General features: G+C 37.4%; 4 protein-coding genes and 3 long non-coding RNA genes across 13 annotated transcripts; 5 read left to right on the forward strand and 2 right to left on the reverse strand.

Annotated features, from left to right (window-relative positions):
* Positions 1–1,530: 1,530 nt before the first annotated feature.
* Positions 1,531–3,356, forward strand: LOC104732415 (uncharacterized). Of its 6 annotated transcripts, none has more exons than XR_015575268.1 (5): positions 1,531–1,666; positions 1,812–1,874; positions 2,098–2,173; positions 2,293–2,326; positions 2,794–3,020. It is a non-coding gene; the product is annotated as an uncharacterized LOC104732415 (long non-coding RNA). The 6 variants fall into 6 exon arrangements; XR_758803.3 differs by having other exon boundaries at positions 1,556–1,666; positions 1,808–1,874; XR_015575271.1 differs by having other exon boundaries at positions 1,556–1,666; positions 1,808–1,874; positions 2,098–2,164.
* Positions 3,357–7,176: 3,820 nt separating this feature from the next.
* On the forward strand, positions 7,177–8,472 carry LOC104733733 (uncharacterized). Its single transcript, XM_087477078.1, has one exon. It carries the CDS (start codon positions 7,177–7,179, stop codon positions 8,470–8,472), a length of 1,296 nt encoding a protein of 431 aa, XP_087333204.1.
* A 7,528-nt stretch (positions 8,473–16,000) lies between these two features.
* LOC147930894 (uncharacterized) lies at positions 16,001–16,760 on the reverse strand. Its single transcript, XR_015575177.1, has 2 exons — positions 16,461–16,760; positions 16,001–16,313 (listed from the first exon to the last, which is right to left on the reverse strand). It is a non-coding gene; the product is annotated as an uncharacterized LOC147930894 (long non-coding RNA).
* A 1,422-nt stretch (positions 16,761–18,182) lies between these two features.
* LOC104732414 (EPIDERMAL PATTERNING FACTOR-like protein 9) lies at positions 18,183–18,967 on the forward strand. The gene is made up of 3 exons (XM_010451958.3): positions 18,183–18,416; positions 18,559–18,617; positions 18,718–18,967. The coding sequence occupies exons 1-3, from the start codon at positions 18,326–18,328 to the stop codon at positions 18,874–18,876; spliced, it is 309 nt and encodes a 102-aa protein (XP_010450260.1). The 5' UTR covers positions 18,183–18,325; the 3' UTR covers positions 18,877–18,967.
* A 2,556-nt stretch (positions 18,968–21,523) lies between these two features.
* LOC104733732 (uncharacterized) lies at positions 21,524–22,923 on the forward strand. The gene is made up of 2 exons (XM_010453287.2): positions 21,524–21,769; positions 21,853–22,923. Exons 1-2 carry the CDS (start codon positions 21,539–21,541, stop codon positions 22,921–22,923), a joined length of 1,302 nt encoding a protein of 433 aa, XP_010451589.2. The 5' UTR covers positions 21,524–21,538.
* A 1,611-nt stretch (positions 22,924–24,534) lies between these two features.
* Positions 24,535–27,712, forward strand: LOC109128079 (uncharacterized). Of its 2 annotated transcripts, none has more exons than XR_002034523.2 (5): positions 24,535–24,802; positions 25,343–25,445; positions 25,589–26,136; positions 26,276–26,364; positions 26,486–27,712. It is a non-coding gene; the product is annotated as an uncharacterized LOC109128079 (long non-coding RNA). The 2 variants fall into 2 exon arrangements; XR_015573782.1 differs by having other exon boundaries at positions 24,701–24,814.
* Positions 26,334–27,672, reverse strand: LOC104732413 (peroxidase 17). The gene is made up of 3 exons (XM_010451957.3): positions 27,356–27,672; positions 27,082–27,273; positions 26,334–27,011 (listed from the first exon to the last, which is right to left on the reverse strand). The coding sequence occupies exons 1-3, from the start codon at positions 27,563–27,565 to the stop codon at positions 26,418–26,420; spliced, it is 996 nt and encodes a 331-aa protein (XP_010450259.1). The 5' UTR covers positions 27,566–27,672; the 3' UTR covers positions 26,334–26,417.
* Positions 27,713–27,748: the final 36 nt, after the last annotated feature.

Consider the following 27,748-nt stretch of genomic DNA (forward strand, 5'->3'; position numbering starts at 1 on the left):
CACCTTTTGGACACTCGGACAAACAGTACCAGCGTCTAGTAGCTAGCGTAGGCCGCAAGTATCTGACCCGGAATACCAACGTGGCATCCTTCAGTCCCCAAGGGATTATCAAGGAGGAGCAAGACAAGTCGTCTATTGGGCAGTTCAAGCCAAGCTCCAACTCTTACACCAAAGGCTCATGGCTAGCATCATCAGAGAAGAGCCTAGGGTGCGACCAGCTTTGGGAAGCTTGATACACGTGTCTTCACCAACAAGCTAGTGTGAAGACATCTCTAAGTCATTAGAAGGAGCTGTACTCTTTTTCCTACTTTGGGTTTTTCCCAATGGGTTTACCAAAGAGGTTTTAATGAGGCAGCGAACTCTAGTGCATCTCCACTTCGTTCCCACTTGGCTTATGACTTGGAAACATTCATTGACATGCTTAGGAGCCAAGGAAGTGAAGATCCTATCACCACGTCCCATCAATGACGTGGCATTTCTATCTCTTTCCTTCCTTTTCTTTATTTTCCTTTGAACTCTCTTATGACCGTTGGATTGGTCTTTGTTTTGAATTCCTTTTGCTTTTGCTTTTAGGGACATGTGTGTTCCTTAGCTAGTGGCCGCGTGTCTAGGGTTTTAGTGTCTCCCATATGTAAGCCTCCCTATAAAAAGGCCTAAACCCTCATTGTAAAACTTAGACTTGAATAAGAATTAAAATTCCCAAAGAGAGAATCTTTGTTTCTCGTCTCACCCCTCTCTTCCGCCCAAGTCCGGGACTTAGCTTCAGAGAAATCCTAGAAGGTTTGCGAACCGGGTTCGAGACCTTCTAGTCCGACCGTATCACGGGCGTGCCATCTCCCGTGTGTCGTCGCATCGATCCACCTCGCAACCATCGTCACTTCGCATCGCAACCTATCGCAACCATCGTCGCATCGCATCGTGTCCCCTCGCAACCACCATCGATCCGTTTCGTAACCGCTTGCGGCCTCTCATAGCCGCTCGTGTCAACCATCGTTTCGCAACATAGCCGTTCGCAGCCTTCCGTAGCCGCTCGTAGCCTTTCGTAGCCGCTCGACCAGGCCGAGACCAAAGTTCGAAACTCTCAAACCACTCGTTGGTTTTCCTTCATTTCTTGTTTCCATCGTTGGTTCCCACCCTAGAGACGATCCACCACGTCTTGACCAAAGAAAATCGCCCCTAGCTCGACCGGCCTGAGAACATCCGATTCCGTCCGTACCACAAGCCGTCCGGCGCTCACATCAGAAAGAGTCAAAAACTGATACACGTGAATAGAAGACTAGAAGACGTCAAAACAGGGCAATGAATCGATTATATGAAAGCCTTAAGCCTTAGAATATATCCTTTAATTCCTTTTTTGTTTGAGTTTTTCTATAGAAACAAATGGTCCCCATCAAGTATCTGTCCCCAAAACGAATCCGGGACGTGAGACGGCTGTTGACAGACGTCCCCGTGCATATAGATGATCGTCACTATTTCAAAATCTTTCCACATATAATTCCTTTATACAACAATAAAATTCAACTTTGTTTCTCTAATTTATCCGCGTTTGTTTCTACTACCCCAAACTTTTTAGCCCCTTCTCTCTTTCCTTTTCATATGAACAACAAATGAGTCAAACGTATCTCTTCTCAACCACTACTTTGAGAGAACGTATACTACATCAGCGGTGAATCTCTATGTTTTTGAAACACTTTCAGCTAAAGGGATTCTAAGTCATCATCGGAATATTTTTCTTATGATTTTCTTTGAATATATTTATTTTCTTCTTCATCACATTTATGTTTTTGCTTTTATGTGTTTGACATAGGAAGACGACTGAAGGCACTTGAAATTGAAAATTTCTCTCGAATCAAGGATTCTTTCACATTCAATCGGTGATATACAACTCTTTAATCGATTTAAATATCAAAAAATTTATCATCTTGGTTACGTATCCATGTCTCTTGATTCTATTCACGATTTGTTTTGCTAACTAGGCCATAGAGAAACCTTTTTAATACAGTTTTTAGACTTACTATTAGCCATGTATCTCCTATTCATGGCTGGCTTTTCTGTCACTTCTTCCTTACTAACAATCCATTCTCTTACTGATTCTAGGAACAATTGAGTGGTCATATCTATTTCGATGTACCATTTTTGGGTTCATTCATTTCAAATGATTTAGGTAATTAAGGTATAGTTAGTAACTCATTTCTCAGTTCTTTGTGTGTTTTGTTGGATTTTGTTTTTTCTTTTTACTGAAATTAATATTTAGCAGCGATTGAAACTTTAATTTTGCCATTTGTTTTGCAGGAGAAAAAACAGACCTAATGGAAACAACAACAAGGTTAGTCTTCTATTTCACACAGAGTCAAATTCATATTCTTCTCTGTTTGGCAAATTTAATGAACCTTTTTTTTTTGTTCGTAATATGTACCTTTTCCCCAAATCATCCTTATAATTTAGCTTATTAGCTTATAATATAGATGTGTAATAGTTTTTTTTTAAATGTTTTTCCCTCCAACGCTTATTGTCTTTCTGTGCTTGAATTTTTTTTTTTTTTTTTTTTTTTTTTGTAGTAATTGCTTTTTTTATTTTTTCACTCTCAAAAATATAATTAGTTCCTCAATCAAATTGATCTCAAGCCAAGTTTTGACTGCAACTATCTTAATATCCGATGCTATTTCTATATGTTTTCTAAAGTTGATGTGTGATTGTTGGTAACTAGACCAAAATACCAAAAATGGTTTTTATATTTGTATCTAGGTTTGTTATGCTTATTTTATCTTATTATTTTTGTTTCTCGACATCTAGGTTTGTTATGCTTGGATGGAACAATAGAGGAAAAAAAGAGGAGCATAACAAGTTTGAAAAATTAAAAAGCTGAGATGAAAACGAAATTGTTCTTAATAATATTAGGCACTAACAAAATATATATACATAGCTTACTTGATGTACACATTATATATATCCGTTTTTTTCTTCGAATCTTGGTGTATGCATTGTTCTTAACTATATTAGTTAAATGGTTTTTTTTTCAATCATATATGTTATGCTTTGGTGAATTTTTTTAATTTATCCAGTCCAATTTTTTTTTCTATGATAGTGCCCCTGTTCGGGAGGCAATCGCTGCTATAGCAACCGACGATCAAAAATTTGCTTTCAGATCTCCTTCATCTCTTATTCATCTCATTTCCATCCCTCAAAATCTCTGTCGCAGCGATTAGAATCTTAGAAATTTGGTGTTGCTGGATTAAACAGCAACATAACCCAACCATTTAATTTGAAGTAGCGACTGTTGCTGTTTTATTTTTTATTTTGCAGATCTGTTAACCCAAATCAAATTACCATTCCTAAAAATTTACAAATCTGCACTATTATATTTTCTTCTGCCATTAACGACACAACCTAGCTTTAAAAAAAAAAAATTAAAACTCTGTCGTTTAAAACCAGTCGTTACTAAGAGTCGCAGCGACACTCTCCCTAACAGGGCCAGTATCACACTTCGTCTGTACCCGTGCATCAATACTAGTATACAATATTTAAACAAAGGTCTTTGCTAACCAAATATATAATGCATGTCGACATGCACCTACAAACACAAAAATAAGATGTTACTTTATATATCTTGCATAAGTAGGTCATGTTTTTGCTATTTTGCCAAACTTCAGGTCAATCAAATCAAACGACTACATAGAACAACTAGAAAACCCATATTGGTGTTTCAATGCACGATGATACACACCAATAGGAGGAATGGTAATAAATATTCTTTTCGTAATATTATTTCTCAGAAATGTATACTCAGGGTCTGAATGGTGACTGCGTATTTTGTTGTGCGGGACAAAAAATTTAGTAGTGCGGTACGGTTCAACTGCGGTTCATGTGGGAGAAATATATTTGCGGGACAAGTGCGAGTAATAGAAAATAAGCGGTCCAGAATATAACTTGATTGGTGAAAAAATGTGCGGTTTAAAATAAGCGGTACAAAATAATATAAATAATTAATTTAATTATAAATTATTATGTGTAATATATAAAAAGCTCAATTTTGGTTTGTGGAAATATATATTTAGGGAAAATGAAATGAAAAAAAATTCTTTGACAAAAAAGTTATTAAATTAAGAAACAATTTGTTTTATAACATGTTTTAACAAATATAATATACCAAAATATTACATGTTTCTTCTTCAATATTTATCCAATAATAATAAAGTTAAAAGACAATATTATTTTAATATTATATAACAATGATATAAGAAGAAAAAGAAGAGAATACATAGCTTAGGTATAAGTTACTCCCTCCGTTTCATATTAAGTGTCATTTTAGACTGTAAATTTTGTTTCAGAATAAGTGTTACTTTGTATTTCCAATGTAGATGTTTGGTAAATCTTTTAATTTTATCCCTACTGATTTAATGTATTGACCAATAGAAAAAAATTGTATAATATATTAATAAGGGGTAAGATAGAAAATTTAATGATTTTCTTAATATGTGTGAAAAATCCTAAAACGACACTTAATATGAAACAGAGAGAATATATATGTAGGAGAAAACATAACAGCTATATACTATTTTAATAATAATAAAAATAATAATATATAAAATATATATTGTCCATTGCGGTCCGACTGCAGGGTAATTACTTCTTTGAAGTTTTAGTGCGGTCCAAGGCTATTTCTGTTCTCAGAAAACGCACCCATTTTTTTTTTTCCTTTTTTTGCAAAACCACAAAAATGTAATATTAGTGGTGATTGGTAACTAAGGTGCGTTATTCATATTTTTTTTCTCAATTCCGCAAATTACTTGCTTCCATTCAAGGCCTCAATGTTTTTTAAAAATCTAAGATCCATCCAAATACATGTGTAATCTTATCAAAATATACAAAATTACTTTTATATATGAGTAAATTTGTATACTTATAAATATTTTATGAAACTTATAATTACTTGGATCAAATATATGTAGTTATTATTCAGAAGTAACTTATAAACATTATCAACTTTTTAAAATTCAGTGAAGAACCTTTTTAACAATGAATAGTTGAATCGGATATTTTTGAAAATGAACACCAAAAGGGAGACATTTTTTGTTGATTTTTTTTTTAAAAACAAAAGATCAGCTCATATGAGTTAATTTGAAGGAAAATTATTTACACACAGAATATTATGTGGAGATGTATGCGCTTAGCGTGCGAAAGAATTCACACTTATAATTGCATTTCGTGAAACTAAAGATAAATAGAAAAAAGAGAACTCCTTCCTGTCAATATTGATATTGTCTAGATTGATTAACCTAAATTATAAGTCTAAATAATAAAAAAAGAAAAATTTAAAAAATATTACTAGTTATGAATTAATTAGGGGTTTTAAAATTTTTCTATTGAATAATGTTATTAATAAACTTATTTTTAAAAATGATTATTATTTTGACTAAGTTTATAATTTTAAATTTAATATACATGTGGGAGTCAACAACCATATCTCATGATAATAAAAATATTAAATTTATAATTTCAAATTATGATCCAATACCATGTAAAAAATTATAATACAGTTCAACTAATTAAGCTTATATTAAAATCATGATTTAAGTTGTGATTTCTGATAATTGCACTTTTAAGTTTGTTTGATACTAGTTGTGCCATAGCTTTTATCAACAACGAGTCTATTGCACCCCATCAAATCAAGTAAAAAAAAACGTTCAATGAGCTTCTCAAAACTTCTTTTTGTTGTTTTTAGAAAAGAAAATGTAGATGAATAATACTATCTTTGACATGATTATATCATCAACTATAAGAATTAATTCTAGAGTTTCCCATCCCCAATAAAATTACTCGTCAACCAATGCCTGCTTGATTAATCTAATACTACTACACACTTAAAGTCATATTGAAACGAGTATGTATTTTTGAGGAAATCCTGAAATACTTATTTTTTTTTGTATCTGTGGACTGTGGATATTTCTTTTAATCCAATCTCTGGCTATAACAACTCAAATACAATCTATCACAATACCTCCATTTCACCATGGTAATTAATTACAAAAAAAAAAAAATGGTTCATATGAAAGGTCATCCATTTTTTAATAATAACTCATAAGAATCTCTACTTTTGGAGTAAATTTCAACCATATCATTTTTAGACCTTATCAAATACTAGCATTACATTCAAAACAATCCCAGAGATTTAAAAAAACACAAATGATATGCAATATGAATATAGTTTAGGACATAATCGCATTATTGTGTCAATGGTTTTCGTTAAAAATGGTTTCTCTAGTTTAGAGCCGCGTATTAGACACGCCGAACTGACTTTGGTACAGCTTTTCGTTAAAACTGACATTGGTTGAATCTTCATTATTCTCTACATGATAGATTGGAACATTATGAACTCCACCTAAATGGTTAATTGAGGTGGATTTCCGAGAGAATATCCAATTATTATAGGCCATTTGTTCGATCATATGTTGATATTGGGAAAATCTCCTCACTTCGCTTCAATTTTTCAGGTTAACTCTTTCCCAAGCGACTTGTCTTCGTGTATATATATGATAAAGATAACCTCCTCTGAAAGTGCATCAGAGCTCTGAACGTGACAGGAGCTTGTGAAGTGACTCAGAGTGCTGATATGCTGACGTGGCGTGATGTGCTGACGTGGAGAAAGATTGTGAAACGCCATGACAAGATGCGTGAGAAAGAAGGAAGAAGAGATCAAGATATACACGAAGTTATTGAGAGTATATTTGATCTAGAGAGATAAGGAAGGATATTTTCTTAGGGATAAGGAATATTTCATTTTAGTTGAGATACACAAAGATCTAGGTTAGAGATCGTTTGTGAGATTATAAAGAGATGAGGGCTAGCCGCAAAAAGAGCTAGCACTCGTGGGGTTAAAGTTGAGAGATTTGTAAACCTTCAAGCAATCTAAAAAATGCTTAGAAGGTGAGTGTGTTGTTTTACTCTTTTAGATCTACACAGGGTGTTGTGCTAGATAGATAGGAGAGTAGGCTTAGGTTCATTTCTTGTAACAAACAGAAGTTTTTATAAGATTGAATAAAAGCGTTTGCTTGGCGCGTTTCCAAGCGGGTTGTTTGATTTGTGGTTCTCTATACCTTTACAATTGGTATCAGAGCAAGCACCTGATAAAAAGTTCTGGTATCCTTTTTTCAACAGGTGAGATCTTGCGTCAAGGGTATGAAGAAATCACTGGATTTTGTTGCGGTCCAATCACCATTGAAACTCGATCCTGAGTTCTTTGGTTTTTGGAAAGTGTCAATCAAGCAGGCCATCTCAAGCATCGACATGGAAGCTTGGTTTGCATTGGAAGATGGTTGGTCACATCCTACAGAGAAGAATGAGGAAGGAGAAATGGTTCCTAAGCACAGGAAGAAATGGACAGCAGAAGAGAAAGCGGAGTCCAAACATAACTCACAGGCACTGTCAGTTATCTTCAAGTCCTTGCCTAGGGATATCTTCAATCAAGTTCAAGGATGTGAAGCCGCCAAGGAAGCATGGGATATTCTGGTAGTCACGTTTGAGGACACAAGTAGGGTCAAACGTACAAGACTGGACAATCTTTCATCAGATTTTGAAAACTTGCATATGTCTGAAACTGAGTCAGTCGCTGATTACAGCAGTCGGTTGAGTGGTATTGCGCAAGAAGTTGTAGTCTTAGGTAAACGGTATAAGGACAAGAAGCTGGTGAAGAAATTTCTTAAAAGTCTGCCTGACAAGTTTCAACCACATAGGTCTGCTATAGATGTGTCGCTGAATTCTGATGAGCTCAAGTACAATCAGGTGGTTGGAATGATGCAAGCATTTGAGATACAGCTAAAGAAGAAAGAAAAGATAAATGAGAAGTCTTTTGCCCTTAAAGCCATAGAAGAACAGAAGCTTGTAGAGTCTCAGGAGGTTGCGGATGAAGAGAAAGTGGGCTTGTTGGTTAAGAAGTACTTTAGCAAGATGGAAAGGGGTCCGCGGAAGGGAACCACATCGCTCATAAAATCCGATACTGATAAGGAGGTCAGGAAGAGTGACAAGCAAGAGCGACATTGTGCTGAGTGTGAGGGTTTTGAACATTATAAGTTTGAGTGTCTAAACAACAAACGTAAGAGTTCTCTGCCGTGCTATGGGTGTAAGGGTTATGGTCACACTAAGTTCGATTGTCCTTCACGTGAGAACAAGCAGAAGTCTTACATTACTTGGAGCGAAAGTGACTCAGATGAAGAAGTCAGCAAAGGAGAGGTTCTGAACAGCTTCCTGGCACTGCTGGGTGTCATTGAGGAAGACGAAGAAGATGATGTGGTGTTGGAAAACAAAGACATAGATGAGAAGGTTGAATCTGATTCAGATGGAGAGGAGGCTGATTTGTCGGTAGAAGATCAGATAGAGCTTCTCATCAAGACAGTGTTACAGAAGACTCAAGACAACACCCAGTTGACTTCTGAAAGAGATACTTTGCAACTACATATTGCAATGATCAGAAAATAACTAAGCGAAGAAAAGGCTAAGACTCTGCGTCTTGAGAAGCAGTTAGAAAGAAAGCTGAAGAATATCAGAGTGCTGAATAAGGGAACTAAAGATCTGGATACACTGCTTAGCGCTGGAAGATCAAGCAATCTGAAGTGGGGTCTGGATTATCAAGGAACAAACACTAACACGACCACTCAGTTTGTCAAAGGGATGGGGTCTGAGCCCAAGCTGAACGAGAAGAAATTCTCTACAACGACTAGACCATATGATCAATGTTCTGTGAAGCAGAATCCAAGAATCCCAAGGATGAGGATGCAGCATGAGTTGTCTACTAGACCGCCATATGCCTCAAGTGGGTTTCAGCAGACGGTCCAAAGACCTATTCAGCATAGTAGAAGAAAAGGTTGTTGGTACTGTGGACATCTAACTCATACTATCAATTTCAGAATCGTGTGTCTAGCGTGGTGCAACGTGGTGACTTTTATCCAGCTGTTAGAAGGAACACTCAGGGATATGTCAGGAAAAAACAGAGGTTGATCAGGCCAAGTGGTACTTTGACAGTGGATGCTCCAGGCATATGACTGGTGCCCTTGACAATCTATCCCATTTAGAAGATGTTGCTGGAGGAAGACTTACTTTTGGTGATGGAGGAAAGGGAACAATTCGAGGAAAAGGTACAACTAGTGGTGATTCTCAACCACATCTTAAGGATGTTTTCTTGGTCGAAGGGTTGAAGGCAAATCTGATAAGTATTAGTCAGTTGTGTGATGAAGGCCTGGATGTCACATTCACCAAGAAGGGGTGCAAGGATGTTGATCAACAAAGATCAGTGCGACTCAGAGGCAGGAGATCTGGAAATAACTGCTACATGTGGAAATCATCAATGCAGTGCTTTAACACGACTGTTGAGTTGGACACAGAGCTGTGGCATCAGAAACTCGATCATCTTAACATTCGCACAATGATGAAATTGGCAAATCAAGAAGTTGTGCGTGGAATTCCTAAGCTGAAAGGTGACTCACATTTCATTTGTGGTCCTTGCAACAAGGGCAAGCAAGTCAAGGCGTCTCATGGGCCAGTGGCAGACATTCGAACTAGTCATGCACTTCAGCTGGTACATATGGATCTGATGGGTTCAATACAAGTTCAAAGCATTTCTGGGCGACGGTTCATCTTTGTCATGGTTGACGATTTCACTCGTTACACCTGGGTGCGATTTCTGCGTGAAAAATCGGATGCTCTTGAATGCTTTCGTATACTTGCCCTGCAGATTAAGAGTAAAAAATGTTCTATCCAAACTATTTGGAGTGATCATGGAGGAGAGTTTTAGAATGACAAGTTCGATCAATTCTGTGGGCATCAGGGCATTGTTCATCAGTACTCTGCTCCAAGAACCCTAGAGCAGAATGGTGTTGTTGAACGAAAGAACAGAACACTGCAAGAAATGGCACGAGCTATGCTGCATGGTAATCAGGTTCCTCATCGTTTCTGGGATGAAGCTGTTAACACTGCCTGTTACATCATCAACCGTGTGTATGTCCGACCAAGGACCAGCAAGACTCCCTATGAATTATGGAAAGGAAAGTCTCCAACAGTAAGCTACTTTCATGTGTTTGGCTGTCTATGCTACATTCTGAATGACAAGGATCAGTTAGGTAAGTTTGACTCAAAGAGTGATTAAGGGATCTTTCTTGGTTATTCAGGCCACAGCACTGCTTTTCGTGTGTACAACAAACGCACGAGATCAGTTCAGGAAATGGTAAATGTTGTCTTTGATGATACTTCTTTTCAACGAGTTGATATGGTCCCTGTTATCTCCGACAAGGATCTGGTAACTGATGATGAGAAGCACGAGCAAGGGTCTGAAAGCCATAGTGACCTTGCCAGTCCTGGGTTGTCAACAGATGCTCTTACTCCATCTTCTCAAGTTCAGAATCACTCCTCAGGCGATATTATCGGTGCGATTCAGGGGGGTAGAGTTACCAGAGGCAAGCATATTGATTTTGCTCAACTGGCTGGAAAGAAACAGAAGGCTGTGGTTCCAAACACTGTCTCTCAGGACTCTGAGATCGTTCAATTTGCCTACTTTGTTTCAATTATGGAGCCAAAAAATCACAAAGAGGCTCTTCGAGATGAGTTCTGGGTCGCTGCGATGCAAGATGAGCTGGAACAATTTGAGCGCAGCAATGTGTGGGAACTCACTAAACGACCTGCTAATGTCAATGTAGTGGGAACAAAGTGGATCTTCAAGAATAAGAGTGATGCCAGTTGATGCATTGTGAGAAACAAAGCAAGACTGGTTGCTCAAGGTTACTCTCAAGTCGAAGGAGTTGATTTTGATGAGACCTTTGCTCCAGTAGCGAGATTAGAATCAATCAGATTCATGTTCGGTATGTCATGTGCTCTCAAGTTCACATTACATCAGATGTATGTCAAAAGTTCCTTTCTGAATGGCATATTACATGAAGAGGTGTTTGTGGAACAACCAAAAGGCTTTGAGAATCCACAACATCCTGAGCATGTGTACCGGCTGAAGAAAGCGCTATATGGTCTCAAGTAGGCTCCGAGAGCATGGTATAAGAGGTTGACTATGTTTCTTCTGGATTAAGGCTACGTCCGTGGAAGTGTAGACAAGACATTGTTTGTTCTCAACAGTGACAACGCGTTGATGTTTGTTCAGATCTATGTGGATGACATCATCTTTGGTTCTACCTGTCAACCTCTGGTGCAAAGGTTTGTGAAAAGCATGTCACAGGAATTTGAGATGAGTATGGTGGGAGAGCTGAAATACTTTTTGGGCTTGCAAGTGGAACAATCTGCTGATGGGATCTTTGTGTCTCAAAGCACCTATGCCAAAGAGTTGGTACAGCGGTTTGGTTTAGGGAAGAGTAAAGAAGCAAAAGTTCCTATGGGGGTCAATGACAAGCTTTCAAAAGATGAGGGAGGAGAGGATGTGGATGAGCGACTATACAGAGGTATGATTGGAAGCTTGCTTTATCTGACAGCAAGTCGTCCTGACATATGTTTGTCAGTAGGGATATGCGCACGGTACCAGGCCAAGCCTAAGATGTCCCACTTACTGGCAGTCAAGAAGATCATCAAATGCGTCAAAAGGACAATGAACTATGGTATTGTCTTCACCAAGGATACAAATACCAGTCTGAGCGGATACTGCGATGCTAATTGGGAAGGTTCTGTGGATGATCGTAGAAGTACAAGTGGAGGATGCTTCTTTATGGGCAACAATCTGATATCGTGGCACAGCAAGAAGCAGAACAGTGTCTCACTATCAACCGCTGAGGCTGAATACATTGCCTTAGGCAGCTGTTGTACACAGCTTCTGTGGATGCGTCAAATGTCCTCCGACTATGGTATGGATTCTGATACTGTGTTGATTCATTGTGTTAATTTGAGTGCAATAAACATCTCTAAGAATCATGTCCAGCATTCTAGAACTAAACACATAGATATTAGACACCACTTTGTTCGTGAGCTAGTTGAGGCGAAACTGATTGAGATAGACCATGTGAGCACCAATTTTCAGCTGGCTGATTTGTTTACCAAGCCTTTGGACTTCAACAGATTCACAAATCTGAGGAAGTCTATCGGTGTCTGTGAACTCTAACTTTTTCTCTGAGTTGTGTTGGTCTAAAACAGGAACTGGAGCTAGGACATATCATGGAAATCCTGGAATATATAGAAGATCAACATTTTGGAAAGTGTGGGAAATAGCTGCATGTCATGCCAGTCTGTTCATCCTGTTAAACATTGTCATGATTTAAGGAGGTCAAAGAGCTGTGAAGAGACATGCACATGCATTCTGAGGTTCAATGACCTGGAGAATGACAAGCTTAGAATCAGTGACTTACATAATCAAATGATGTCATTGAAGCTCAAGATGCTGAAGCAGTCATCATAAGGCTGTTTGGAGAAATTAAAAAAAAAAAAAAAAACAAAAAAATATGTGTTCTTCAAAGAGATGATCTCCAGCTGCCTTAACATGTTGGGATGGACCGAAGACTAAAGGCATGCCAGTATAAAAGACTACCCATATGCTATAGTTCTCTGATCTTCGACAATTCAAGAGGTTGTGATAGTTCCTAGTAAAGGTTCTTAACAAGTGGCTGACACGACAAAGGTTCTGTTAGTGTTCTGATTTTCATCTTATTTGTCTTATAAAAAAAATTAATTAATAATTAATGCTCATGTGTGTTTAATTCTCGATCTGGATCCCTTCGAGCTTATCATTAGTGGCTGTGTGAATCTGTGTTTTGATTCATGAATGTGATAAATTTTGGTCTTAAAAGGGAATGAATGCTGTTTATCCATGCATTGTCATTAATTGGGACTGAATGAATTGACAGATGAATATAGTCATAAAAGGAAATAGATACGGTGTACACTGATGGTTTGATTTTATTTTTTGGGCCGAGATCGTGCAGCCCATTGAAACTCACGGGTTTGTATAAAGAGGAGCGGCTAGGGTTTTGGCGTTTTCCTCATCAATTCTGCGATTTCAATCCTGTGTCGATTAAACTTCTAATCATCTTTTTGCTCTCTTGTTGATCAATCCTCTAATCGCCATGAAGTCAATCTTTAGTGGTTTCCACTATGATTCCAGTTCCGATGAAGAGCTCCACACTCCACCATCTTCGTTTCTTCCGCCCACTCCTCACGCTCCGATCGATCCCTCGACAACAATTGTCATCTATCAGCCCCGCGACGAGTCCACCACTGCGACTCCGGCTCCGGTGGATCCAATCCCCTTACCCTCCTATTTCGAGGGGAACCACGAGACTTGTGACTCTTCATCTTCTCTGCCGAAGAGGTGTCATCCCAATTCATGGTGGTAGATCTTACTGGTGATGTCCCCGTGCCTGCTCTATCGTCCTAGGGAGTCTCTTCGCGTCTGCACAAAAGTTAACCGCCTGCAGATCTTGACAGTCGTGACTCCAAGCGTCCGTCTCTCCCCAGAGATAAGGGTACCTCCACAACCTCTCGCGGTGCATCTTCGAAGGACTTCGATGCCAAGTGGTTTATCTCCTCAGAAGCAGCACGACGATATGGGTTCTTTGCCTCTTGAATGCTTGCTCCAGAAGTCTGTTACACTCTAGGAGTAACTGATCAGGCTAGGGATTTCATAGAAAGAGCTGGACTACTTAAAATAGTCACGCATATCAAGTCTTACGATTCAAATGTGGTCTATGAATTCCGGGCAAATCTTCCAACGGTCAAGGTTGAGGGGGAATCTATTGAGGTGCTGGTCCGTGACTGGGTCTACGATTTCTCTCCAAGCCGCATCATTGCATTGTTAGGTCTTCAGTCTGTTGATGTGCATGAACAGAGGCTGCAGACGGCTGCAATTCTGGAGGAGGATCTGGCTCTATTCCTCTCTAATGGAAAGGTCAAATCGTGCAAGCAGCTGGTGTCCACTGCGATCAAGAACCCTGTCATCAAGGACCTGCATCGGATCTGCTGTAGCCACTGGTCTCCCACGGTAAACACGGGTTACATCTCGACAAACAGGGCTCTGGTGATCTACATGATCATGCATGGGATTTGGTTCGATTTTGGACGGATGATCTATGATCAGATCATTCAGTTGGGGTTGCAAGCTCAGTCTGGCTTCCGGTTGCCGTTTCCCAGTCTCATCTATCAGCTGTTGACTGCTCAGCGACCTGTCACAAGTCTTCCGTCTAAAGATGCAAAGAAGACCAAGGGGAAGAAGACTGCATCGGTCCCTGTTGAGCCTGTTTCTCGAAGTGGTTCGTCTGTAGAGCGAAAAGTCATCCGGTTGGCAATCAAGATCCTGCAAGATGCCTTGGAAGCTGGTAAGTGGTTTCTCGCCTTTGTGTTTGCTTCAAATTCTGGCTTATTCTATTGATATTTTTGACGAAACTGTGCCAAACAAGCAGGGGGAGATGAGTCTGACTCAGAGGCCTGAGGGGGAGATTAAGCTGTGGGGGAGCCGTGTGTTTTTGGGCTCTGTTGTTTTAGTTGTTTTATTGTGCGAACTTTTATTTGCCTCTGTTTGAACTTAAAACTTGCTGGTGTGTTTTTGATGCAATGACTTTTGGTTCGGGGTAACAAGCGGTTGTGTATTTAGACAATTGTTAGTTGCATTTGGGTGTTGGCATGGTTGTGGTTTGTTGGCTGTGTTTGTGTCTTTCAGGTTTGATGATGTGGTTGCTTGTGTGGCAAGATTCAGTCAAAAAGGGGAGACTGAAAGTGTATCAGAGCTCTGAAGGTGACAAGAGCTTGTGAAGTGTCTCAGAGTGCTGATATGCTGACGTGGCGTGATGTGCTGACGTGGAGAAAGATTGTGGAACGCCGTGACAAGATGCGTGAGAAGGAAGGAAGAAGAGATCAAGATATACACGAAGTTATTGAGAGTATATTTGATCGAGAGAGATAAGGAAGGATATTTTCTTAGGGATAAGGAATATTTCCTTTTAGTTGAGATACACAAAGATCTAGGTTAGAGATCGTTTGTGGGGTTATAAAGAGATGAGGGCTAGCCGCGAAAAGAGCTAGCACTCGTGGGGTTAAAGTTGAGAGATTTGTAAACCTTCAAGCAATCTCAAAAAAGCTTAGAAGGTGAGTGTGTTGTTTTACTCTTTTAGATCTACACAGGGTGTTGTGCTAGATAGATAGGAGAGTAGGCTTAGGTTCATTTCTTGTAACAAACAGAAGTATTTATAAGATTAAATAAAAGTGTTTGCTTGGCGCGTTTCCAAGCGGGTTGTTTGATTTGTGGTTCTTTATAACTTTACATCCTCATCACTTAGGTTTAGATTTTTGCTTACAAAGCTTATATAGTAAAAAGTATCTACCGAACTTGATTCGGGTCGAATCCAACACAAAATGGGTGCAAATAGGTGGTGGGTGTGATCGTTCTGTGGATGGATGGTGCTAGCTTGTGGTTCTGCGAAAAGGGTGAAAACAAGTTTATTTTCTTTGTCAATAGTTGCCGTCATAGTTGTATAAGGCCACTTGACATAAGTTTTGCTTATCTTAATAAACATCTGTTTTGCTGATATTTCTTGAGATAGGTTGGTCTATCCATACTAAATTTGGAAATCAGTTTACTAGAGAGGATCGTTTTCTCTTAATCCGACTTTGACTCCTTTAGAGACCAAGGTCTTAACACTTAGAATACTGGTTCAACAATCTAAGATATGGAGGTTTACCACATTAACATTTTATGGAGATTCTAAAATCTTAGTTGGCTTACTTTAGATCAATGCAGCTCCTTTAACATCTTCGTGGAATTCTAAGGATTGGGGACATCCTATTGTCACTCATATCAATGAAGTTCTCTCTCTATGTTCTTAGGTCTTGAATGGAGAAAGCATGTAATGTAGAGCAGATCAAGTGGTTCAAGCAGATCAAGCAGAATAAAAGTAGATCAAAAATTTGGCAGTTCAAATGCAGATCAAAGGTGAACAGCATCAAAAAAGCTGTAGACCAGATCTGCACATATTTCTCCTGCATTTACCACAAAAAAACAAAAAAATATGAACTGCACACAGTTCATCTGCATTAATTTTTAAAAACAAAAAATTTATTGAATGGTAACTTAGTGATAGGAGGACTACATTAAAGGGTGATCTGCTATTTTTCTGTCCTCCCATTCAAAGTCTTACTTTTTACATGTTTCTTTAAGTTCATGAATATCCAAAAGGGAGCAAATCATGTAGAGTGTATTATTCCGACACTTTAGCTAGAGAAACTCTAGCTGACGAGTAAAGAGAAAGAGCTCGTTTAATAACGAAGATGGCGTTATTGTACTTGGTCTTCAACCTCTTATCATCGCTTTCTCCGATCGCTTTGTCGATCTCCATCTCTCTTCTTCTCACCTGTGATAACCCAAAATAATGCAAAGATCAATAAAACCCAAACTAAGAAAAAAACCCCAATGCTTTTGCAATTAGGGGACTAAGATTGAGTAATCCACAGATTTAGGAGCTTGTGGGATAAATAATAAACTCAAAAAGTTCTCTCACCTTTTGATTCCGACGACTCGAGATATCTCTATCTATCTCATCGGAAGTATTTAAGATTGGCTCCCCGGAGGAGAGATGCAGAGAGATAAAACAAAAACGAGAAATTCGTTTTGGATTCTTAAGAGCAGATTCTTCTTCTTCACTTTTATTGTTTTATGGATTTTTTTTTTTTTTTTTTTTTCCTTATGGGACAATTTTTCAATTTTTTATTGCCACACCCAATTTATCTAAAACCCACCCAAAAACAAATTATGAAAAAAATCAAAAGAGATAACAAAACAAAAGAAGATTATGAATATTGACAAAATAATAAAAATTTGAATATGAAATAGCAGAGAAGAAAGACAAAAAAGCTTTGCTCACATTCAAGATTTTCTTCTTTTTGCATATTTTTTTTAAAAAGTAATAATAAAAAGAATTTTCCTTGCAACTTGTTTTTTCTGCAGAAATTTTTTTAAAAAAAAAAATCTAGTATGTAACCGGAGACTTACAGTAGTAATTCAGTAAATGTAAAATGTAAAATCCATGATGTAATAATAGTCTAATACCAATACATCATCATTCAGAACCTAGTACAATTGACAACTAACCTAGTATATAAAGTTGTTAATGAAATTTATTTAAGGGTTAATTAGGTGAATACCACAATTTTGAAAGTTATTTAAGAGAATACCACAACAACATTTTTTCATTGGAAAATATCATAGGGCCCACGTTTTTTTTGGAGTGAAAAGACATAATCACCCTTTTCTGTTTTAGTGTTAGATAGAAAGAGTGAAATATTTGGTGTGATTTTTTAAAATAGCATGTAATATTTATATTTTACATGTTATATTGAACTAAATAACGTTTAATTGTAAACCCAAATCGACAAATAATCTCGTTTTAATTGTAAAAATCTAAACCCTAACTATCTAATTTCGTTTTAATTGTAAAATCTAAACCCTAACCATCTCATTTGTTAACCCAAACCGACATATAATTTCGTTTTAATTGTAAAATCTAAACCCTAACCATCTTATTTGTGAACCCAAACCGACATATAATTTCGTTCTAATTGTAAAATCTAAACCCTAACCATCTTATTTGTGAACCCAAACCGACATATAATTTCGTTCTAATTGTAAAATCTAAACCCTAACCATCTCATTTGTGGACCCAAACCGACATATAATTTCGTTCTAATTATAAAATCTAAACCCTAATCATCTCAATTATGAACCCAAACCGACATATAATTTCGTTCTAATTGTAAAATTTAAATCCTAACCATTTCATTTGTGAATCAGAACCGATATATAATTTCGTTCACAAAACAAAAATTACATGATATTTAAACAAATAACATGTAATATATGTAATGGGTATAAAAGTAATTGTATATGAGGAGAGAGAATGCACTGTGGGTACTATGGTAGTTTCTTAAATACTTTTGAAAATTGTGGTATCTAGTGCATATTCCCTTTATTTAATTGCCGATAAAAAGTAAACAATAATTTCTAATTATTAGATGTAAGACAGGAGATGAGATAGGGAGGCAAGAGTGGGAAAGAAAATACTAGAAGATGTTGACCGAAGAAAAAAAAGAGATAAATATGTTTGGCTATTAAAAAGAAAGAGAAGAGTTAAATGTTTTTTTAATCTCCCTTTTACAATCTTGTGGGTTAAAAGTGAAAACTCATCCTCTGCAATTTAAAACTCTTATCTCTACGTGTGCACAAACCTCACCATTAGATGATTAGTAGAAGACAAAACTTACAGCCAAATTGACAAACTTATCTCTCTCCAAAACATTTGGTCCATACGATAAAGCAAGAAGAAGAATTAATAAAAACAAGAAGAAGAACAAGACGAAGAGGTAGAGGATGAAGCATGAAATGGTGAACATCAAGCTACGATGCATATCCATCTTCTTTCTTCTCTTTGCTTTGATTCTTGGAAATTATGTAGTTCAAGGTATCTTTCTAGACCCATCTCCTTCCTAATCTATCTTATAATTTTCAATATGTTTCTAAGTGATTTGAATACAACTAAGTGACTTTTTTTTTTTTTTTTGGGAATTCTCTCGTTTGTGTGTGTTCTTCTTTTTTTGAACCAGCCTCAAGACCTCGTTCCATCGAAAATACGGTCTCACTTCTCTCACAAGTACATCTCCTGGTAAATTCCCATTTATAAGTAATTACTACAAGGAAACCATCAATATATATATATATATATATATATATATATATATTAATTTAAAAATATTTCAAAGCAGAATTCGAGGAGGAGGAATATGATAGGGTCGACGGCACCAACTTGTACGTACAACGAGTGCAGAGGATGCAGATACAAATGCAGAGCTGAGCAAGTCCCAGTCGAAGGCAATGACCCTATCAATAGTGCTTATCATTATAGATGTGTTTGTCACAGATAATAATGATAAATCTCTTAATTTTTTGCCTTTCTTTGCAATTTTTGTATGACTTGATTACATTTTTGTTTTTTTGAATGAGATGATGTTTTGGCCAGCTAGCATTATTGATTATTATTATTATTATTTTTTTAACAATTAAAATTGTTTTAAGTATTAGTTCACTAGCCAGGAGTGTCTGCAAGCTTATTAACCTTGTGTGCATGGGATAATATGGTAAGGTCTTGTTGGTACGTGTTGGTATTGGTATTGGTATTGGTGTTGATGATGATGACGATGAGGATCGTGGAGATGATGATAACATTTGGGTGTTTATAAACCGGAGGGAAAATTCTCATGGTCCTGTGGTCCAAATTTGAGGCATAAGTCAAGAAAAGATCACATGAGGGAACTAGAGTTGTTATGTTTGTAATTGTAGCCCTCCATCTTTTGTTCTGTTACGTACATATTATGACAATATGCATTAAAGACATTTGTTCTATTAGGTTACGTATGTTCCTCCCTTTCAATTGTTTTTATACACCTCATGAGTATCCATTTTATTTCTTCTTTTTAGTAACCAAAAAATTCTTAATCTTAATCTTGTTGTGGTAGGTGATATGATAATATTTAAAAACGTCCAATCCAAAAGAAGTTAATGTGTGTATGGTGTTTAATCACGCTGTCTAGACTGCTATTTACACCACTAGTAATTTACGGGAAAATGGCCATTTCATACTCGTACACACCTCAAAAGTGTGAATTGCTACATGTACAAACAAGAGGTGTCAATTTAAACATGTACCATAAGACATTTCACATTTCATACCTGTACTCACAAAATCGAGCCAATTGCATAGTCCACGTTAACGGATTTAAGTTAACCGTTAGAGAAGCTGACTCAGAATCCACGTGTTTTATGACGTGCCAACGAAAATGCAAAACGACGCCGTTTTGATACGTTTTTATCGTAAAAAATTGTGGAAACTCCACACTCCGGAGATTCGAACTCATGACCTCACATGTGATTAGCATAGGACGTAACCAGTTGATCCAACAACAATATTCGACAATATAATACAAATTAATCTTCATAAACCTAACGTAACATCCATCGAAATCGAAATTTTTTTGGGAAATTCACACTCTCGTGGGTCGAACCCGCGATCTCAAATTTTAATAGCGTAGAACGTAACCAATTGATCCCACAACATTACTCGGTTATATCACACAATTTTATCCTCATAAAGGTAAAAGAAATCTAAATCCCAAATAATTTGAAACGTCGTCGTTTTGAATTGGGGGAAAAATAAAAATCCTAGGGTTCTTCTTCTTCTCTCAAATCGCGATTTGTCTTTCTTTCTTCTTCTTCTCCGGAATCGGCGACGAGAGAACCGACGAAGATGGACGAAGAAGGTGATTAATTCGAATGGAGAGAGGAAAGAGTAGGACGAAACGAATAGATAAGGTAAATCGAAGTAGATTTCAATGTCTGATTTAAATTTAGGTTTTATTTTAAGGTTTTAATCTTAGATTTCATGATGTTGTAGTGATTCGAGAGTGAAATTCAATGTCTACAATGGTGGATACTGGGCAAAAGATTACAAAGGTGATGTTTTTTTTCTCGAAGGTTCAAAATCGGCAACTATAACATGTAATCCGAAAGAGTTATTTGTTAAGGTGTCGAATGAGTTTAGAGAAGGAATTTATGGGCATATGTTGTGGTATAAGTTTCCATTTGAGGAACATAAGGAGCGAAAGAGGTTGATAGATTCTTATATAAGTTTTACAAAGATGTGTGATGCGGCCATATGGGTTGGAGTCGTTGATGTATTTATGGTTAAGTCGTCAGAGCATCCTCATGATGTGGAGATTACTGAGCCCTGTGATGCAGAGATTCGAGTTGAGAGGAATGTAGCCTCTTTTCTTGATGAAGACCCGAATTTTGACTACCATGACACACCTCCAAACTCGGATGATGAAGGTTGTGGAGAGTAGTTTGTAAGATTCAAAAAAGATAGTGGTCAGCTGCAGTTCAAACAAGTGTTTGACACTCTAGAAGATTTCAAAGAGTGTTTGATAGATTATGCCTTGAAGGGAGGATACAATATTAAGCTTGATAGATGGGGGAACGAAAAAAATGGAGCTGTTTATTCAATGGATGGTTGTCATTGGAGGTGTTACTGTTCGTTTCATAACCCCATTGGGAAGTGGGTTCTAAAGACATTTGAAGATGATCACAATTGCACACCTGATGGGTATTGTAGATTACTAAAGTCGGCTGTGGTGGCAAAGATGTTTATGGATGAGATAAGGTCTAATCCTGATTATTCACCGAAAGCTATACAATATGAGGTCCAAAAGAGGTTCAATATTATGATAACCCCTGATGTATGCAAGAAGGCGAAGAAAAAAGTAATAGAGATGATTCACCGTGACCATATAGAGCAGTTATCTAGGCTCAGAGATTACAAAGATGCAATCCTTGAGTAAGTTATTTTTTTAAATGATTGTGTCCATATTCTAACATTTTTATGATTGTTTCCATATTCTAACACATTTTTATATTTTTTGTAGGACTAATCCTAACTCCACTGTGGAGTTAGACACTATCATTGGTGATGATGGTTCAGAACTATTCCGAAGGTTCTATGTATGTTTTGATGTGTTCCGCAAGTTATGGCCAATGTGGTGTCGACCCATATTTGGTATAGATGGCTGTTTTCTCAAGTCTACATTTAAAGGGCAATTGTTGGCTGCTGTTGGAAGGGACACCAATAATGGCTTGTACCCCATTGCTTGGGCTGTTGTTGATGTTGAGGATGAGGAGAACTGGACATGGTTCTTAAGTAAGCTAAAAGATGATTTTCATCTGCAAGAGGGTCAAGGATTCACAGTCATTTCTGATAGACAAAAGGTATGTTATTGTTCTAATTTCATTGACATTTTATTGGCCCTTGATATTTGAATCTGATCTAATTTGTTACTTTTCATTTATAGGGCTTGTTAAATGCAGTAAACAGGGTGTTGCCTTATGTTGAACATAGGATGTGTACTAGGCACATTTATGGTAACTTGAAGGGTGATTTCCCTAATCAAAATGAAGTGAAGACTCTGTTTTGGCGTGTGGCAGAAAGCTACACGGTGGCTGAATATGAAACAAATTTGGAAAATGCAAGGAACTATGATATCCGATTATATGATGCCATTATGCAGAGAAATCCCAGGAATTGCAGTTTAGCTTTCTGTTCACCTACAGCCAAATGTGTTGATGTTCACAACAACATATCAGAGTCGTTCAACAATGTCATCGATCCAGCAAGGTACGTACCAATGGTTGAGATGTTGGACACTATTAGGAGAAGAACCATGGTGCGTATTGATTTCAGGAAGACTGCGTCCAGTCAGTATACAGGTCGAGTCACTGAGAGGGCAAAAGAGATCTTAGAAGAAGAAGCTAAGTACATAAAGTACTGCTCATTTGTCCCAGGTGCAGACGGTAGATATGATGTTTGTGAGTCTGGTGTAGGTTACAGTGTGAATCTTAGGCTGAGGACATGTGTTTGTAGAAGATGGGATATGAGTGGAATTCCATGTCGTCATGCTCTACATGTGATCACCGAGAAGAAGCTTAACCGTGAAGATTACATTAGCGACTGGTATTTGAACTCGAGGCAGCAATGTATTTATAGTGATTCGATTGCACCAGTTTATGGTATGTTGTTCTGGCATAGAACTGGTTCTGTTGTGGTGCCACCTGCTGCTTTAGTTGAACAGATTGAAAACAGGAAAGGTAAGAAACCAAAGTTGAAGAGGAAGAAAGCAAGGCATGAGTCTCCTACAAAAACGAAGAAGAAGCTTAGTAGAGAGAATAGGATCATGCATTGTAGTCTATGTGATTACCCTGGACACAACAAATTAAAGTGTCCTAATGTTGGAGTCAAGAGATACAAACCACCAAGGAAACCAAGGAAGAAGAAGCAGCCATCAAATGCAACTCAAGGAAGTCAAGCAACTCAAGGAAGTCAAGTAAGTCAAGAAGCTCAAGGAAGTCAAGCAACACAAGACTAACTTATAATTTGTTGCTTGTTATGGGATTTATGGTATGTTTTTCTTTTTGTATGCCTTGTTATGGAGGTTTCTTAAAACAATATGATATGTATTTGGTTTTCTTAAGACTTGGTTTAAGACAAGATGATTAACATGTTTTCATCATTTTGTATGTCTTATGAGTTTTTTTTTTTTAAAAAGCAATATGATCATTCATTCAATACAACATCATACGATACATCATACATCATACATTCACTAAAACTAAATTCAAAAGATAAACCTAAAGAAGAAAATCATCACCAAAGCAAACACTACAATGTTCTTCAAGCTACGAAGCTGCATTTTCAAATCTCCAACCTCCTTCTCAACCACAGCCTCACATACACGAGTATCCATTGTCAAAATACCAATTTCTGATTCACAAACATTGAAGTCTTTTTCCATTTTCATCGAAGCTCCTTCAAGCTTAGTAACTTTCTCTATCAAGTCTTCAATCTCTTGAACCATACATGTATCCATCCATTTGAACACATGACCCCTATTGTCCTGTAACATTTATCTAAAGCTTATACACATAACCACAACCAAATGCGAAATTGAAAAAACCACAATCATATGCGAAGAAGACAAAATCACAACAATATCCAAAATTGAAAAAACACACTTACATGTTCTCCAAATGGACAAGCATGAAACAGTCTTCCAGGTTTCTAACCGTGTTTGACGTCTTCATCACTACACTTTCTCCACACCAACACTTCTTAGGAACCCCTCTGAATCGCTCACCCATTCTCAATCACTGTAATTCGGTATCAGAGAATAAAACCCAAATAAACCACAAATCGGGATTTGAGAGAAGAAGAAATAGAACCCTAAGATTTAAAATTTTCCCCCAATTCAAAACGACGACATTTCATTTAATTGAGACTTAGATTTTTTTTTAGCTTTATGAGGATAAAATTGTGTGATATAGCCGAGTAATGTTGTGGGATCAATTGGTTACGTCCTACACTATTAAAATCTGAGATCGCGGGTTTGACCCACGAGAGTGTGAATTTCCCAAAAAAATTTCGATTTCGATGGATGTTACGTTAGTTTTATAAGGATTAATTTGTATCATATTGTTGAATATTGTTGTTGGATCAACTGGTTACGTCATATGCTAATCACATGTGAGGTCATGAGTTCGAATCTCCGGAGTGTGGAGTTTCCACAATTTTTTGCGAGAAAAACGTATCAAAACGGTGTCGTTTTGCATTTTTGTTGGCACGTCATAAAACACGTGGATTCTTAGTCAGCTTCTCTAACGGTTGACTTAAATTCGTTAACGTGGAATGTGCAATTGGCTCGATTTTGTGAGTACATGTATGAAATGTGAAATGTCTCATGGTACATATTTAAATTGACATTTCTTGTTTGTACAGGTAGCAATTTGCACTTTTGGGTTGTGTACGGGTATGAAATGGCCTTTTTCCCAGTAATTTACACTCAAAACTCATATAGCACACTTTTTTATAATAACTTTATCTATCTTAGGCATTTTGATATTACATGTATTCGAATGAATATGTTTTGGTCAGCTAGCATTATTGATTATAAAGAAATAAGAAAAGCAAAACAAACAAAACTGCTTTTGGATTGAGCATCTAAATACATCAAAAGATGAGATATAGAAACGAACATCATTCAAATACAATAAATGGACAACATCACCTCTGCTACCTCAAACCGGAACATTTGACTCTGATCAGACTGCGTCTATTCTTGAACCGGTTTGACGGTCAGTAAAAGTTGGGCCTTACATCAGTATTCGGCCCAGTTATGTTCAAACCCAATGAGTTCTCCGGTGGTTCATCTGTTTGTTGATTTCCGGCGATTGTGAGACATCTTCGTGGAGGTAAATCTCCAGGTTTCTGAACTCTCACATAGACTTTATCTAATTACATGTAAATCTGCAAGTTTCAGTATTGAAAATCAAATCGTAGATCCCAATTATAAGCCAAAAGCTTTGTTCTTCATGTGTCTCTCTCTCTCTATTCATTATGATGGTTTGATATGTTTTACATTTTGACGTTCTCTGTTGAGTTCATTGTCAAATTCTCAAATTTTGTGGGTTTTTGTTGTTGTTGTTTTTGCCCCTCTTAGTTTAACATTGTGAGCATCATCTTTATAAAGGTTGGTGTCCTGAGGATGGTTAGATTGAGTATTTGTTTTGCTCATATGCTTGTTAATCCGATGTAATGGTTTCATCGGAAAATGCTATGGACAACAGCGTGCGTGCGACGACTAGTTAGTCTACAGACTTGTTTCTGCTCCAAAACTGTTCTGTTGCTATTGTAATTGGTAACTTGTATGTGTGTAGCTAGCTGCAGGCGAATGTTTGTAATGTATGGTTGGTTATATGTAGAGGATATTGACACATTTTTGTGGTATTTAGAGGAAAAGGAACAAGAAAAGGCTTACTCAGTTGGTCTATTGAAGAAGCAGCATACAAAAACAGAGTCCAAGTTCTTAGTATGTCTCCAAACTTGTCACCAGGGGTAAGCATTTGTGTGATATGTTGTAATATACATTTTAAGCTTCTTTGTGTACCTCAAAATTACATGTTCACAGATAAACCAAATCTTCTTGTTTTGTGATTTTGGATATTGATATGGTATCACTGACCCGACATTGTTTCCAGTTTTACAGATCGAAGTTGCAACCGCAGGCTTCAACAGGTACTGTTATTCACAATCAACTTGTGGAAATTCAAAGATCATGGCATGGCATGTAAGTGGAGAAATATCTACGGCGATACCGATGAAGTGAATCGTGTACAGAAGGATATCCGACGCCGGTTTGCTCTCGATTCCTCTTGCTAAGGAAGGAGCAATCGTCTCTCTGCTTCCGATATCTCTGCTGCTATAGTTGCCGAAGCTGAGATGAAGGATAGCTACTATGTCAATAGCTACAGCTACTATTAGTCTACCGAGTTGTTTCTGCTCCAAAAATGTTATGTTGCTATTGTAATTGGGAACTTGTATGTGTGTAACTACAGGCAAAGGTTTGTAATGTATTATGGCTGTATCAAGAAGAGGCTATTGACACATTTGTGTGGTATTTAGTGGAAAGGAACAAGAAAAGGGCTAAATCAGTTGGTCCAAGTACCAGAGGGAGGTGCCTCTTGAAGAAGCAGCATACAAAAACAGTGTCCAAGTTCTTAGTATGCCTCCAAACTTGTCACCACGGGTATGCACTGAAACCTTAAAAACATGGAGTATACATAATTTTAAGCTCATGTCCACAGGCATTTTCAGATAAAACCAATCCTCATTTCTTTGTGATTTTGGATACTTGTATGATTTTACTGACTAGACATTGTTTCCAGTATTACAGATCGAAGTTGCAACCACAGGCTTCAACAGGTACTATTGTTCACAATCAACTTGTGGAAATTCAAGAATTATGGCATTGCATGTAAGTATTAAAAGTTTTTGCATCTATTTAGAAATCATAACATCTCTCTAAATTCAAGAGTCAAACCGCAGATCACTAGGCCTTCTATTAACAACCCTACAATTTAACCTAATCTCTCCAGGTCTTCCAGATTGCAAATCACCCATCTTCACCATCCCTTGTTCAAAAGCTCTGAAGAACTCTGCTTGGTCTTCACTAAACATCTTCACATACCCTCTAGTCTCTCTACTCGTATACAAAGTCTGGTCAGAGTTCAGAAACCCTCTCCCTGAAACCAAATCTTTGAAGTACTGATTGTCAAAAACGTGAGGCGTTGCATCCAAATCTCCGGTCACATTCTCATCTCCACCCAAAGGACAGAGCTTGTTAAGCTTCTTCCGGTATCTTGGTTCGAGAGCTGGATCAGGTTTACCAGACCCGGATTGGTTATAAAGCCTAAACATGATGGAGAAACATCGACCTTTACCAATTGAGTGAGACCCTGATAAAGCCACCATGTCTCTTACAGAGAGATTGAATCTTTCGAAAAGATCAATCAAGAAAGTTGCATTGGCTCTCGGACTCGGCATGATATCATCTGAATCTTTCTGACTAGCTGTTAAACTGTCTTTCCTCCCTAGCTTCACCTCCCAGTCAGGTCCTCCTGTCTGGTTGTTCAAGACCAAAATTACAAAACCGAAGTCGCTAAACCGAGAAAATTTCGAAGAAACTACTTACTAGAGCAACGGCATCACGAGAGGCCATGATAACAATATCAGCACAAGATATAGTAGCTGGACAAGCTTCCTCTAAAGCTTCTTTGATGTCATCAACGACTTCGAAAGATCTCAGTGAATTGATGTTGGAAAGTGATAGTTTCTCACCAAGCATGTCTGGTGTGTCATCAAGCAACACAGAAGCGTCACATCCCTTATTCAATCATCAGAGAGAAACAAAGTTAGAAATCAAGAAGAGAGAAAGAGAAAGATTCTATGGTGGGGTTTGTGTTTACATTGACGAAGCAGTCGTGAAATTGAAGACGCATGACTGAAGCAACGCTTCTTGCTTCTTTAATCATGGCTTTCTTCATTTCTCTTCTTACTATGGATTCAGCTTCAGGGCATGTCTCACTGTAGAATCTTGGTCGGAGGATTTCACCGTTAACCACCGTCAAGATGAGAAGATAGAGGATGAGATGGGGACGAAGAAGAAGAAGAGACATACTTTTTCCTTATAATATTTTTTTAATTCTTTTGGATTTCAGTGATGGAAGACGAAGTGACTTTGTTTGGTTATAAAGATCTTTCTTGAAGAAGGAACCAGATTGGTAAAATGAGGAAAGAAAAAATAAATAGTTATTTCTTTGTGATTTTTCTTTAAGGGTAAAATAATTTATTACTTGAAT

This window comes from Camelina sativa, chromosome 12 (assembly GCF_030686135.1).
Source record: "Camelina sativa cultivar CO46 ecotype springtype chromosome 12, ASM3068613v1".
NCBI lineage: Eukaryota > Viridiplantae > Streptophyta > Magnoliopsida > Brassicales > Brassicaceae > Camelina > Camelina sativa.

What these genes read in the sequence shown, in the direction of transcription:
- LOC104733733 (XM_087477078.1), top strand. Translation starts at nt 7,177, where the DNA reads ATGAAGAAATCACTGGATTTTGTTGCGGTCCAATCACCATTGAAACTC.
- LOC104732414 (XM_010451958.3), top strand. Translation starts at nt 18,326, where the DNA reads ATGAAGCATGAAATGGTGAACATCAAGCTACGATGCATATCCATCTTC. An exon ending in TGGAAATTATGTAGTTCAAG is followed by an intron (nt 18,417 to 18,558) that starts GTATCTTTCTAG and finishes TTTTTGAACCAG; the next exon opens with CCTCAAGACCTCGTTCCATC. An exon ending in TCTCACAAGTACATCTCCTG is followed by an intron (nt 18,618 to 18,717) that starts GTAAATTCCCAT and finishes ATTTCAAAGCAG; the next exon opens with AATTCGAGGAGGAGGAATAT.
- LOC104733732 (XM_010453287.2), top strand. Translation starts at nt 21,539, where the DNA reads ATGTGGTGTCGACCCATATTTGGTATAGATGGCTGTTTTCTCAAGTCT. An exon ending in TCATTTCTGATAGACAAAAG is followed by an intron (nt 21,770 to 21,852) that starts GTATGTTATTGT and finishes TTTCATTTATAG; the next exon opens with GGCTTGTTAAATGCAGTAAA.
- LOC104732413 (XM_010451957.3), bottom strand. Translation starts at nt 27,565, where the DNA reads ATGTCTCTTCTTCTTCTTCGTCCCCATCTCATCCTCTATCTTCTCATC. An exon ending in TTCACGACTGCTTCGTCAAT is followed by an intron (nt 27,274 to 27,355) that starts GTAAACACAAAC and finishes TGATTGAATAAG; the next exon opens with GGATGTGACGCTTCTGTGTT. An exon ending in CTCGTGATGCCGTTGCTCTA is followed by an intron (nt 27,012 to 27,081) that starts GTAAGTAGTTTC and finishes TTGAACAACCAG; the next exon opens with ACAGGAGGACCTGACTGGGA.